The 15,102-nt window shown below is 35.3% G+C and overlaps 1 protein-coding gene across 1 annotated transcript; it reads left to right on the top strand.

Annotated features, from left to right (window-relative positions):
• The first annotated feature begins 7,882 nt into the window (after positions 1-7,882).
• LOC113772636 (spermidine hydroxycinnamoyl transferase-like) lies at positions 7,883-9,540 on the top strand. The gene is made up of 2 exons (XM_027317251.1): positions 7,883-9,261; positions 9,369-9,540. Exon 1 carries the CDS (start codon positions 7,883-7,885, stop codon positions 9,242-9,244), a length of 1,362 nt encoding a protein of 453 aa, XP_027173052.1. The 3' UTR covers positions 9,245-9,261; positions 9,369-9,540.
• The last annotated feature ends 5,562 nt before the right edge of the window (positions 9,541-15,102 follow it).

Here is a 15,102-nt window from a genome sequence, read left to right as displayed (position 1 = left end):
TGACTTGAACAATTTTTTAAATGAACACCCAAAAATACTCTTGTGGAATGAGTTTTAATTTATTTTTCTATACAATTATAGGATTATTTAGTATAATTATACGAAAAAGGTATCAAATTTTTCATGTCCATGTCTACTATTTAATAAACAACTATAATAATAATTTTATTATTATGATATGATATTTTTAATGGTATTTTATTATAAATTTAGATTTATAAGATAAAAAAGAAAATGTTGAAATAATTCATTTAGAATTTATAAGTTTTTGGAAGAGTGAGATTATCATAATTTAGTAGTGCTTTTGGGCCATTTCTTTTTGATTTATTGTTAATTTTAATACCAAAAAATAGAAAACAAAGATCAGAAAAAATATTGGATTATATATAAAATTAATTTTTCAAAAAAAATCACTAATTCAACATTTGGTTATAATAGAAATCTAGAGTCAATAATGGTAGTTATACAGTTTTATTGGCAAAAATTTTTTTAAAAAAAGGAATAAAAATGAAAAAATAATTTTAAAATTCATTCTAAATACAAACATATCAAATAAGAGAATTGCATAAAATATTTGAGAACAAAATTATTATTTTAAATAATTAAAGAGATATATATAATTTTTTAAATTTTAGAGGAACTCAGTAAAATTGTCAAAAACCTTGGGAGAGGTTTCGGAAATAATCCGTTTGTTTTGTTATGGTGGGCAGAGTTGAGGAAGTAAAAAGGCAACTTGTTAGTGGTTGAAGCAATTAACGAGCACAATTTGACTTGACTAGCGGCAGAATACTAGGGGTGGCAATTTCCGATACGAACCTAACACGAAATTAATGGGTTTGAGTTGAGATTTCAGGGGTTCGGCTCAAAATCGGGTCGAACCCGATGAATCCGAAAAGAAAACAGGTCGATTTTGAGTCAACCCGTGGGTGACCCGATATGACCCGTTTACGAATTAAAAATAATTTAATAAATATAAAAATTATTTTATCTAACTGAACTAAGTTATTCCTTTTTTTCAAAGGCATTAATTACTTAATCCTAAATGAATTTATTTAACTTGTGTGAAGTTGAAATTATTAGATATGGACAAATAATATATTATATTATTTTTTACTTTTATACTGATTTAATTTAATTTATATTTGGTTTGGGATAAAACACTTTTACGGTGTTTAATTTATTTTAGATTTGGTTTGGGATTATTTATTTAAATTTTTATTACTTGATTATGTAATTAGTTTTGTGAGAAATTGATTTTATCAGAAATTATAGTGGTAAATTAATGAATTAAAATTAAGTTTCGGGTCATTTCGGCTCGATCTGCCAACCCGAAATTTTCGGGTTCGTGTCAAGTATCCTGACCCCGTTTCGAGTTGGCGGGTCAGGTTTGGGTCAGCGGGTTTTCTGTTATACATGGGTCTCAACCCGACTAGCCAAATCGAATTCGACCCGATTGTCACCCCTACAGAATACCATGTACAATTGTGTCAGCTTTTTACCTCAAAGATGGTAGAGACTATTAGAGGAGGGTGGCAACTGTTTCTAAATGTTTATTGTCAAAATTTGGCCAAAAAAAATGTAAGGTCTAGATTGTATTTTGTACATTATTTTTTATATTATATGTGGGACTCATAAAATTTTATTCTATAATTATACGTTATTGAAAGTAAGTTACACTTTATGAATACAAAGTTACATCTTGTGTATTTTACACAAAATCAACTCGAACGATTTTTCTAACAACTATTCAGCCCCGTGTCCTGGACTACCAAACCATACTGTACACTAATCCTTAAACAATATTCTTATACTTTATAAAAATGAGTTTTAGTCAAACTCATCTTTGAATTTCAACTGCATTAAGGGTTATCTTTGTCTTTTAAAGTAGGTATTGATATGTGGTGAAACTTGGAATACAAATAATGAAAGCATGAAATTTTGTTAACTTGGCAGTATTATCTTGCTTGTGCTTTGAATGTGTGGTTATGCATGTGACATTTAATTAATTAGTACACTATTTATGTGTGAAATTACTTTTCCATTTGATATGGCAATTAACACTCAAAGGTTCTACAACTTCGTGGATTTTATGTCATTTTGAATTGGTAATTAAAATTGCAATATCCTGATCATTATGTGAAGTAAAGATATAACGGTTAAGGGAAACTAGAATCTCTCTAATTATCATATAATTACCTCTTAATACCATTATGATAATATGCAATGGTTTTTCTTCCTCTTTTATTTCTTTTTGTTATTGCATAATAGCTGTTGCCTTTGGGTTTTGATAATCGGGCATTTTTTATTCCAGGTATGACTAATTGTTTTCTTTTTTGTGAAAAAATCTCCCTCTTTTGGCATGCTTATTGATTTTAATTTTGAGGAAAGATCCCGCTGCATAATCCTGTGATCCTTGGATTTTGAGCATAGCATGAATAAAGAAAGAGATTTTGAGCATAGCATGAATAAAGAAAGAATTTTGTTCAACATACCATTATTTCAAGTTCCTAAGGGACTCGTCATTATTGTCTCAACCCCCACTGCCTCGGAGCTAATCAATAAACTTCAACTAATCAAAATTCTTTCTTTTTGTCTTCCATAACCCACAATCAATTGAATTAATTGTTATCTAAGTAACAATTGTTTCTAATTATACACATTTATCCATTTGCTTCTTGCTCTTCCATTTTTCCCCAACATTTACGAATGTAGGATCTTTCTTCTTCCTAACCTTAAATTGGCCCAGTTATGTATACTACTCTATAAAACTAAGATCAGTTTCTTGTCTTTTCCAATTTTGTTCTAAAGTCATATATTTCTTTGTGTTTCTTATAAGGGTGAAAAAGCCAATTGGAAGGAAAGATATAAAGGTAAAATTAATGCAAATTATTATGAAACTTATGTTGGATGATCATTATCACAATCACGACAAACTTGTTCCAATTCATCTTCTTTATTTCCGATTTAATTGTATAAAAGTTGTGAAGCTTATAAATTAGAATTTTGCTGATTTAACTACTCCCTTCACTTTAGTACAACCTTCCAATGAGGTATTTTCTGTTCCACCAAATTTTCATTTGCTTGTTTTCACAGAACTCTGTGTATGATTGTTTTCCACTAGCATAATTTCATTATTCATATGGAATTTTTGAAATATATAGTGAATGTTTGATCATCATTGCAGGGTTAGTAGTGAAAATACTACATCTGCAAGCAAATATTAGGAAATATCATTAACCACTTTCTACTTGTGGCTTCCAACTCCAATTTATGTGTACAATGTCTTCTCATTTTGGTTTCGTGATGGGGTTGTTTTACCAAATAAGCTCTTTTTACATGAGGGTGTTTTTCTATTGTATTTTACCATTACAATTCAGATGTGCTATCAAAGAAGAAACAAATTTTCACATTTTCCTATAGTGTGAATCTTTCAAGAGAGTGTGAAGTGCATTCTCTTTAGAGTTAAATTGTGATAATGGGTCACTTATTCCTTTCAAGAATGCTTTATGAAATAGACACCTTGAACTCCCAAAGAAGTTTTACTCATTTTTGTTTGTCCAAGGCAACAAATTTGGTACTGACATTACTGATTGCTTTAGGAGAGGCAAAAGTACAAAAATTATCCTCAATAAATTCTATGAGCTAGCTCTTAACTTCAAGTTATTAGTTCTCAATGGATTTCCATCAATATGAACTCATAAATTTATTTCCTTCTAAAAATCCTGTTTTTGGATCATGTTATGTTCTCTTTTCCTATTGATCAGAACAATTATAAATTCTATGCTCCAATCCACATCATGCTTGACGAGACCAAAAATATATTAGGCATCAACTTGCTTGGATTTTGGATTCTATGTAGACAAAAAACTTAGGGACTTCCTCGATCATAGTTAAGATAGATTGTCTAATACTTCCAAATTATTTGCGTGATACTTTTGAGCTTTCCATAATATATTTACAAGGTTGACTCTTTCTTTTTGAGTGTCATGTTTGTCAAAATTGATGTGGATAAGATAAAACTGGCTAAGAACAAAGCTAAGGGTTAAAACTTTTTTAATCTTATAATGAGTTGTAGTATAAGGATGGGAATTATCTATTTGACATAAAAAAAAAAGTTTTTGCTCTTGTTTGTTATGTTGATGTTAAATAATAAAAAGTAATATATTATAGCTTCAACTTTGGATGTTTTCTTATTATGTTATTCAGTTAGCCTTTTTTGACATTTCTTTCTAGTTTCTTAATTAACGTATGTAGAAGAAATACTATGTGCATTTAGAAATCAACTTTATTTTTATGTAGAGTATAAAATGATTTGTTTATGGGTAATTCTATTTCAACTGATATGATACTTACTTTAAATACATGTTTTTTTTAATAACTTATATCTGCAATACATTCTATTTTCTCAATTTTATTGTATTTTTTAAAAAAATTATGTAAAACATTTTAAATAGAGGCACCCAATACCCGCGCGTTATGCGGCCTTTCATCTTCTAGCATGAGAACATAGAAATGAGCGCAAACAATCGCATCATGAATTTGAGAAAACCATTCGCCTTCAAGTTTGCCTCCAATCTTTCAAGCATCTCATGAGTCATACCAAGCATATCTTTTCTCTAGAAAATATTTAAACTGCCTGCTAGAAAATATTTGTTTAAAACTGTTGTGCTGATATCCCGGCCTAATTAAGTTGTGAACCTTTCCATTATACACACAATGAAGAGAGGGGTCAACCACTGAGCTTCAGTGGCAATAAAAAGGGACTAAATTCCTATTTGGGTTGTAGGTTGGAGGTTTGAATCCCACTTATTTTGAAAAAATTCAAAAAAAATGATAGAACACCCATTTGATCTAGTCAGATCTACATACCTACTAATTTCTTACACAGCTTCTTTAGACTCCCCTTTTCTATAAAATATGATAGATTAGATTATATAAATATTATTATTATTTGAAAATAAAAAAGACGAGAGGGGTCACCTGACTTTCTAAAATAAAAAACCATTGATTTTTTTAAAAAAATTTCTCTCAAAGTAGTTCCACTTCCCACGCGAACAACTATGACATCAGCAATACAAATGTAGAGACCATTGATAGGGTGCATTTTAGTGGGTATTTTGGGCATTATTGCACAACTAATTGACTAAATACTTTCATTAATTGGGTGGATTCTACTGATATTTTGTTTTGATGCTAATTGCAGGAAAGGACGCTGAAAAGTACTTAAAATCAAAACTTAGAAGATTTGTCGCTGTGGGGTCCGCTTGAGAAGCTGAAGAAACCTAATTGTAATAGATTTTATTTTAATATATTTCTAGGGAGTCTGGCTGCAATTTTGGACAAGTAACAATTCCCGGCTATTGGGGATACTATTTATCTCTCGCGCGGCTTAGGTTAGAGGGAGAGTTCTTTTTCTCTTTGTTTTGGTTTTTTCCTGGGCTCTGGAAGGAGACTAGACAGCCGCAGCTTTGTAGAGGGAGCAGGAGACATTAGCACCTTTTGTTGACTTTGGGGATTCTATGAACTATTCATTGTTCTTTGACCAAATTGAGAAGTGAAAAACAATTACAATCTTCCAATCTCTCGTGTGTTTTCTTGCGTGAGAGAAGAGAGAAGTTAAAGAGAGCCGCAATCGTGGACTTTGGTCATTGCTTTTCATTCTGGCTTTGACCGAAGGAAATTGAAGCAATCGTAATCCATTGTCGTTCTTTTCTCTCTTCGGTTGACCGAAGTGAACGAAGGTCAAGTCTTCCGTTTGCCTAGATTAAAGAATTGACGGCTTCCTCCAGCTTTGCCGCATGGCCTGTACTCTAATTATGAGGAGCTAATTCTCCAATTCTAGTCAAGGGGATCACTGACGATTTGGTTCAGAAATTACTGTGAGATCGAATTTATTTTAACTATTTCCTCCATTTATTAATATTTATATATTTCCTGTTTCTAAGTGTTATAGCCTTATGTGTGATTGATTAGTGCGCAATAATTAATTGTTCATATAGGCTATTTTGCTATATAGGGGTGTTTGAATCCGTAATTGTTCGTTACTTCTATTCCAGTAGCAACTGGCACAATTGGATTTGTGTCAGGGGAATATTTGATATGGCTTGAATGAACCCTCGTAGCGTGTTTGTTAGTCAGGATTGGGCCTTTCTAATTGCTAATGCAATCTAGAAATTAAATCCTACAGTCGTACCTAGGGTTGTTTTTGGGTTAGAGAAATAGCTAACGGTCGTACCTTAGCTATCGATAAATTAAGGAAGGGTTGGTTGTTTAGCGCGTGCGAGACAACTATAACCAATCTATTAATAAGTGTTGGAATTATTTTTGCATCAATGATCAGTGCATGAACCATTTCTGAAGTATACCCTTGGCTAGAGTTTTCTCTCAGTTATTTCTTTTAATTAATTACTTTCTGCATTTAATTTGTTCAGTTGGCTTTTGATATCAGAACCCCCCCCATTAATCTTGATTTGAAAAGAAACAAATATCTCTCCAGTCCCTGAGGAGACGACCCTGCTTACCACTGTCTACTAGTTAGGGAGTTCAGTTAAACAATTAATTCAGGTATATCGGATTAAGCAAACTCTTCGGGAACAGGGTGAATCAAGTAACCCATTGCACACCTAGAGTCCCTGCTCCAGTACTCGAATTGATTACTAACTGTTTCAAGTGGTAGTTAGGATTTATTTATTATTATTGCACAGGTTCGGCACCTGTCAACCATAATAGTATCATAGTCTCCTGAAATAGAAGATCAAAAATAAAATGTTTTAGGGTATAAAATTTTTTTTTATGACACCGGAGGTATCTGGGCTTTCGACCCGACTAATTTTCCTAACTCAGGAGAGGGCGCCTCAACCCACTCAAAACATGATAGCTACGGAACTCGAACATTGATCCATATTTTAAAGAAGGACTACATGACCGATCAAGCTGACTGCAGGGGCTTTAGGGTACAAAAGTATTCGCCAGGCAATAACTTGTCGGCTATGTTTTCAGAACCGGACCGGATAGCGACTCGGCCGAGATCAGGGGTCAGGGGTCAATGGGTTCGATCGGGGGTCGATAGGGGTCGAAACGGATGACGTCATAAATAAAAATTATTTAAAAATTAAAATATTATATATATAATATCTAATAATATATTGATATTAATAAAGGTATATTCATATATATTTGATGTTTCAAATATATTTAACAAGAAAATACAAAGAAATTAGAACAATCAAGTAGCAATTTATATTATTTAATAAATATTAATAAGTTTAGAATTAAAATTATGAATTTAATTGAAAAATAACATCAAATTTTAGGACAACATTTATAAAGTATCAAATATTTGAGGTATATCAATAAGTTTTAACAATTTAGGGGGTCAAAACATAATATTAAAAAGTTTGATTTTTTTTTTAAAATTACTATTAAACCGGAAAAATCGATTTTTTTCGATCAAACCCGATTTTTGACTGGCTTTGACCGGATTTTAAATTTTCGATTTTTTAATATGACTCGGACCGGCTACTTGGCCGGTTCCCGGTTCGACCGGCCGGTCCGGTCCGAGTTTTAAAACAGAGCTTGTCGGAGCACATTCTTTGACAAAGCCTAGCCAAAGCAATCACATAGCAACCAAGCACCCACAAAATTTGACCAGAATACTTTCGTAAAATATTTCGTTGAATATTTCGTAATATATATTTGCAGAGTCTACACAAGTTTCACATGTGATGTAGTACAAATCTCGGGTCTATATAAGCGTGTGCTGGCGGCACTTTGCTACCACAACCAAATCTCACCCTCAAAATTCCTTTCCTTCTCACAAGGTCTACCAACACTTTTTTCCTTCTTACAACCCTCACTCCCATTATTCTCTTTCCTTCTCACAATGGTTAACTTGATAGCCTCTCACATTGTCAAACCAGCAAGGCCAATCCCCACGAAAGTAATGTATTTATCTGAGTGTGATCAATGTAAACCCTTGACTCATGCAACCACCGTTCACTTTTACAAGCCAGAAAATCCAGAATTGCTAAAAGATGCCACTAGGGTTTTGAAAGACTCATTAAGCGAAGCCTTGGCAGCTTTTTATCCTCTTGCTGGACGTTTATACCAGAAAGATGGAGGCCGAGTTGAGCTGCGTTGCAATTCCATGGGTGCTTTACTTCTTGAAGCTCAATCTGAACTCAAAATCGAGGATTTTGGAGACTTTTGCCCAACTCCACAAATCCGTGCCCTGATCCCACCTATAGATTACAATAATACTCCCCTTCATGAGGTACCCCTCCTTCTAGTCCAAATCACAAAGTTTGCCTGTGGTGGTGTTTCTTTAGGCTCGGCCGTGTCACATGTCATTGTGGACGGTCAAAGCGGGTGTCATTTTGTTGCCGAATGGGCAAAGATTGCACGCGGTGAAAAATCTGGTGATCAACCATACCTAGATCGTACAATTCTTCAACAATATGAAGAGTACCCATCGTCAATAGCTCCAAAATTACAATACCCCAACTTTTACCCACAACCCGTCCTGATAGGCCAGTCTAGCAGCTTAGAAGAGCGTAAAAAGGCTACTACCTGTGCCATGTTTCAGTTAAGTAAAGAACAAATTGAGCAGCTCAAGAACAACGCCAACAACCACCACGATTTGGTTCACAGAACTAGCAATCAACCCCCATTTAGCCGGTTTGTAGCTGTATCTGCACATATATGGAAGTGCTTATCCAAGGCCCGTATGCACAGCCCCGACCAAGAAACGGTTCTATATGTGACTGTGGATTTTCGCAATCGGCTTAAACCACCCTTGCCCGGAAGGTATTTTGGAAATGCTGTCTTACCTGTACCAGCAAGAGCCATTGCAGGTGATCTCCAATCGAGGCCACCAAGCTATGCTTCAAGCAAAATTAAGGAAGCAATAGACAAGGTTACAGATGAGTATGCAAGGGCATATCTTGTTTGTATGAAGGACATGCCAGAGGTATCTAGCAGTCGACATTTTCACACTGTTGGTTGTGCACAGGGGTTGTTCTTTGGAAATCCCAATTTGCTTATTACTAGTTGGGCTGGGCTGGACGTGTACAAAGTCAATTTTGGGTGGGGAGAAGCAATTTCCATGACCCCTGGGTCATTAGGTTATGATGGAAGACTCTTCCTTATTCCTGGTCCTAATGGGGATGGATCGTTGATTATCCCACTGCGCCTGCAAGTAGAACATATTAATGCTTTTAAGAAGTATTTCTATGAAGATATATAATGATGTAGACTTGCAAGGTTGGTTCTAATATAGTTTGTGTAGTTTCATGGGGCTCACTGAAAAGCTTAGTCATATGTAAGTAAACATTAATTGCCACTAACATTTGAATTTATTTGTCGGACAGGGAACCAACGAATTGGCAGCTGCTGGAGAAGAGTTTGAAGAGCTACTATTGCAGGCAAACGGGACGTGGATTTTTTCAGAAATGGAAGATGGAGTAGACGGAATCCAAAATTTTGTCTCTGAAGGTGGTAGCAAATAAGGAGACTTTTACTCCCTGAGATAGCTAGTATGACCTTTACGATGTCCCTGGTCCATGTTACACGTGACGGTTTTCTGTGCTGCTGACATATATACATTTATTTTTCCCTGGTACATGTTGATGGTATCATGGTACCACTACTTATGTAAGATGGAAAACGTAATACAATCCTTAAGCATTTTCAAACTAGGAAGAATTGTCAAACCAAGTTTAATGCCACAATTATGTATGCGGGGCTGGCCATATTTCAACCTTTATATGGCATAGTAAATATTTGGAAATTGAAGTATATATAAACCTTCAAGTTGGGTGAAGCAATCAGCCTGACAATGTAGAAGCTATTTATTTAGAGATAATTAACTTCTACAATGCATATAAAAGTGCTTAGTGTTATATTAGCTGCTTAATTAACAAAAATTCAACACTAAGCGACATTGCAACTAAATGACAAAAATAAACTGAAAGATGATTCATCTCTTTGATTTTAAGGATTCTCATATTTGTATCTATTGTTTAGTAATGTCGTGATTTACATTCGTTTTTTGTAGGTGAACTCTTAATTAATAACATCTCCTAGAGATTGGTATCTCTCCAATGCTATTTATTTGCCTAACTTAAATTTTCCAAGGCACTGCAAATGAAATATATGTAGTTTTAGAAATATGACGCACAATAGTAAAGTATTATTAAATGTGCATGAAGCAAATAAAATGTCAATAACTATGACAATACTCGAATCCTGATTGATCGGAGCTCAATGCGGTCACTAGATATTGGGAGGTATTAAAAAAAAAAGAAAAAAGAAGAACATGTTTTCAGTCATGAATCTTTGCTTAATTATAGCTCTTTCAACATGTATGTAGGTTTACATCAAAAAAAATATTTATGCAGTTTTAAAAATATGTCACGATATTGATATTCCACTTTTTCTAATTCTACTTCCCACCCCCCCCCCCCCCCAACTCCCCTTGTTGGCATTCTAACCTGCTTGTAGTAGAATATTATTAAACGTGCATGAAGCAAATGAAATGTCAACAACCGACAGATTAGTGCGGATACAGTACCCTTCATATCCTAACAATATAAGCGTGTGAATGGGTTGGATGCGCAGTGACTTTGGTCCCTCATTAACACCTTTACTGCGTGGATTCTTTCATCTTTCACACGTATTTTATGTTCATGGGTTGCAGAAGGAGACTTGGCTTTAGGGTCTTTTGGTTCCATCATAGTCATTCAGACACCCATTGCATTATCACATAGCTCAGGTTCCGATTTAAACACTTAGCATTGCGGTGGAGTTTTGTTTTTTCTTGCTGCTGCATGCTCATTTGTCTTTCTTTTGTCTTTACCTTGGACCAATTTGTTTTACCTACACCAGGTAAACGATGGTTGGCTTAGTTACCTTAGTACTCGCTCAGCTACTTTCTCTCTTCATATTAGCAGTTTTCTGCTTGTTAAACAATAAAAAATTCTACAAAATGGTATAGCGGTTTGTACTAATCCGTTGCTAAGGAGTACGGATCACGTATATGTAAGATACGAATACAATTACTAACGTCAAAGTGGTTTAGATCAGGCACATGAGGGGTAAATTAGCTATTTTTGGGGTATTTTTAAAACTTTTTGCTGTAGCAGAATTTTTAAATTATATTTTGAAATATTTTCAAAAAATATTTTGAGATATTCAAGAGTAGAAGAGTTTTTAGAATATATTTTGAGATATTTTTTAAAATTTTAAAAAAATTTAAACTAATTTTTAAATTATTTTTTAAAGTACTTTTTAAAAATTTTTATTATATTTAAAAAACTATTTTTTAAAAAACAGCCCCATCCAACAGAGCTAAGGCATTTGTGAGACCCAGATTGAATGGACCTAAAAGATGATTGAGAGAACTGAAAGTGCACAGCTTTTGTTACGGTGGGCAGTGTGACGCCCCCGCTTCTCCCAAGGGCGAACCCTAGGGTATCGGCGGGACGCCTGCCTAGCTCGCGCCAGGATTCGAAATTTCAAAACAATAAAACGTAGATAAACCAAAAGCGTACTATTCACAATAGCCAACTCCAAAAAAAGTTCTATTTACATCCCCAAAAATAACTAGTCAATCGACTATATTACACTGTGATAACAACTAGCAGAAAGTAGACCCTAAGGAGGGTCCTTCTAAAAACCACCAAAACAAAAACAACCATCTTAATTGTCCAACTATTACAAACAAACCTAACTATACTAGTGAATGTGCCAAGTAGTTCCCCGTGTCGTCCCCTGCTAAGGAAAACAAAGAAAACAGGGTAAGCTATGTGCTTAGTAAGTAAACAGGGGTAAAATCGTAAATTGTACATGTAGATAAACAACTATTTCACAAAATGTCAAGTCAAGTGCAAAAGTAACAATACAAATAAAGGATACAGGTTGGCTCCAAAGCCAAGTCGTTTGCCATGCGTGACCTCCTGCCGACACTCCGTCGACCACAAATAAGGTCCGTAGAACTCCACTTGTACTCCTACCTAACACCTTATCACCCTCACTGGCCAGTCACCTCACAAACTTGCTCGAGCGAACGAAATCACAAACTTGAGCTTGAGTCACAAGCTCGGGTCACAAACTTGGTTCACATTCTCGGTGAACCGGATTCACAAACTTGGTAACCTCAGACTAAGTTGGACTAGCTTCGACCAAGCCCTGACCGACTCGAATAGTCCATCTAGGTCGGAAGATCAACCCCAACTTACAAACGTCACCCCGAGCTACAAGCTCAAGGGGTTCAAACCCAAAATAATTCATGTATACACATCTCATAAAGAAACATAGGAACAAACTAGGGTTTAGGTCGAGTGTGATAAAGTACACTCTCGCCTAAGTCCCCTTTTTATTCACATCAAAACACATAAGCAGTTTATACACATAAACGGTCTGAATACTTACTCCAAAAGTACGTATAGCAAAAATACAAGGATCACGTCACGTATACGGCTAGTAGGCCCCACGGGCACCGTCTAGCCTGTCACCCTCTGAAATAGAAGATTGCATCACAATATATCACAAACGGCCACTAGCATGCATAACTCAAGTAAAACGGCAAAATTGGTACATGCAAGTGCGGAAACGGCACACGGAAATGGAGACGGACACGGACACGGAAACGGAAACGGAAACGGCCAGATTTGCCATCCCAAACCGTTTTGATCAAAAATTAGGCTAGGAATGTCGGATCAAGGTGGGTGAGACACCGTTTTGAAGCTACGAGGAAGGGCTACAACTTTTATTTAGACATCTCAACCCAGATCTCAATAGGTATTGGTCAAAAATGCACAAAATAGTTCCAGCCATCTCATTTCAGGTTACCAAACAGGCCCTGTTTGAAAGACCGTAACTCACGACTTAGAAATCGGAATCAAGAAATTCCAGAGGCGTTAGAAAGCTCATTCATAAGACTATAACTTTCATGTTTGGACCAAAGGCTGAATCAATACAGAGCATGGGGAAAAACGGGTCCAAACATCCCTGTCAGAATTGTCCAAATTCGAAGGCAGTTCTGACAATCGATCTTGTTTTGGTCATAACTGGAGCTATGGAACTCGGATTGGAATGCACTTTATACCGTTTCGAAGCTAAAACCAAGATATACATTTCTTATGAAGGAATCAACACCCAGTTCGCACATTATCAAAACAGACAGAGCATGGTCAGAAGCAAAATTCAAAAACGTAACACAATCTAGTGTACAAAACAGGTGCAAGTGTTTTAGCTATAACTCGGGCTACACTGATCCGTTTGACCTGAAATTTTGTAGGAATATTTAGGACTTAATAGGCTACAACTTTCATGAAGACCACTCAGTCCAGTTCTCACCCTAACTAGGCCAAATGTACCAAAATAACTCCAGATTTTCCAGTTCGAAATTCACTACAGAAATCAACTAGCAGTCCTGCTTTATTCACTCATATCTCAGCACACAAAACTCCAATTCAGGTAATTCCAAAGCCATCCGAAAGCTAAGATACAAGGCTACAATTCTTAAGAAGATATCAACAACCAAATCAGAAGCATTCCCAATCAAATTAACCAATTACCAAAGCTGATTACCAAGTTCGGACAGAAACAGGGCAGCAGGGGTATTTCAGTCTTTTCACAGGATACATTGCTCCGATTGAGCTGAAATTTTGTAGGAAACTATAAAACATCATTCTATACAACTTTTATGTTTTGTGCTAAGGCCAAATCCGCCTATATCTAGGTGTAACAGTACCGGCAGAATTGGGGAAAAAAAATGAAACCCTAGGCTGAAATTCCATCAACCTTTACCAATCTAGGTTTTCATCCATAAAACTTCTAAGATTCAGGTCATCTATCCAATAAAATACAATATAAGAGGTAGAAGAAGAGTTTCTTAGTTTAATACCTTCAAATCTCAAGGAAATACACAAGAACAAGGCTGCCCATGCAAAAATCACTCCACCCAAAGCTTCCTTGTCACCTTATTGCAAGTTTAATCGGTTTAGTTTTTGTGGTTTCAACTCAAACAAGGTAAAATCTAAGATGGAACTTGAAGCTCTCCCTCTCTTTTCTCCTCCCAAATTTCGTCCATCATGGAAGGCAAAGGAAGAAAATGGTGATTGACTTAAGTTGGATAAGTTTTAAGCTTAATCTTGGTCATGGTCTTGGTCAAGATTGGCTTGGTGCTTGACAAGTGGCACAAATCCAAGGGAAGTCTATCTAATTCTCTCTCTTAAGCACTCAAATATCTATTACTCCTCCAATCATCTCTTAACACCTTTTGTCACATAATTTCTTTTGCACAAAATTCCTTCTAGTCGTTAAAATTTTACCGCACTAACCGTACTAGCGGGTCCCACGCCCAATATGCACTACTAACGTCACATGAACTAATTTATACTAGAAAAATGTCTTAGAACTTAATTCCCTTATAAAAATAGCTAGAATAATATAATAAAGGAAAGTATAGAAAATGTAGGCACAGAATAAAAATAAGGGTTAGAAAATAAGAAAATATCGGGTTCTCACCGTTTTCCTTAACTCGCACGTAATAGAGTTTTAACTTATAATTCACTAACTTATTATTATCACTTCTAATCATATAATATTTCCTCATCCAAAAGTCACTCTTAGCTACCAAATTTGATCCTCACTCGGTACCGAATAGTCACACTACGAAAAAATGTGAAAACCCTAATTCGCTCTTTCCTGAAAACGAAAAGTGAAACCCCACTTTCTAGGTTCATTTACACTTATTGTGGGATGCTTGGACAGTAGGACCATATTAAATGAATAATTTCCAAATAAAAGGGCATTTTAAAGAAAAATATAAGGATGTTGCAAGTCCTCACAGGCAGAGTTGGGGAAGTAAAAAAGCAACTTTTTAGTGGTTGACGCAATTTGACTTGACGTGCGGCAGATTGGCAGAATACGATGTACAATTGTGTCGGCCGTTTACACAAAAATGGTAGAGACTACTGGAGGAGGGGTGGCAACTATTTCAGTATTTCTATGGTTTATGGCCAATATTTGGTAAAAAAACAAAAGAATAAGGTCTAGATTGTATCTTGTATATTATTTTTTATATTATATGTGGGATTT

The sequence above is a fragment of the Coffea eugenioides genome, chromosome 1 (genome assembly GCF_003713205.1).
Source record: "Coffea eugenioides isolate CCC68of chromosome 1, Ceug_1.0, whole genome shotgun sequence".
NCBI lineage: Eukaryota > Viridiplantae > Streptophyta > Magnoliopsida > Gentianales > Rubiaceae > Coffea > Coffea eugenioides.
Note: the sequence above shows the minus strand (reverse complement) of the source record. Positions and strands in the feature narration are given on the sequence as shown.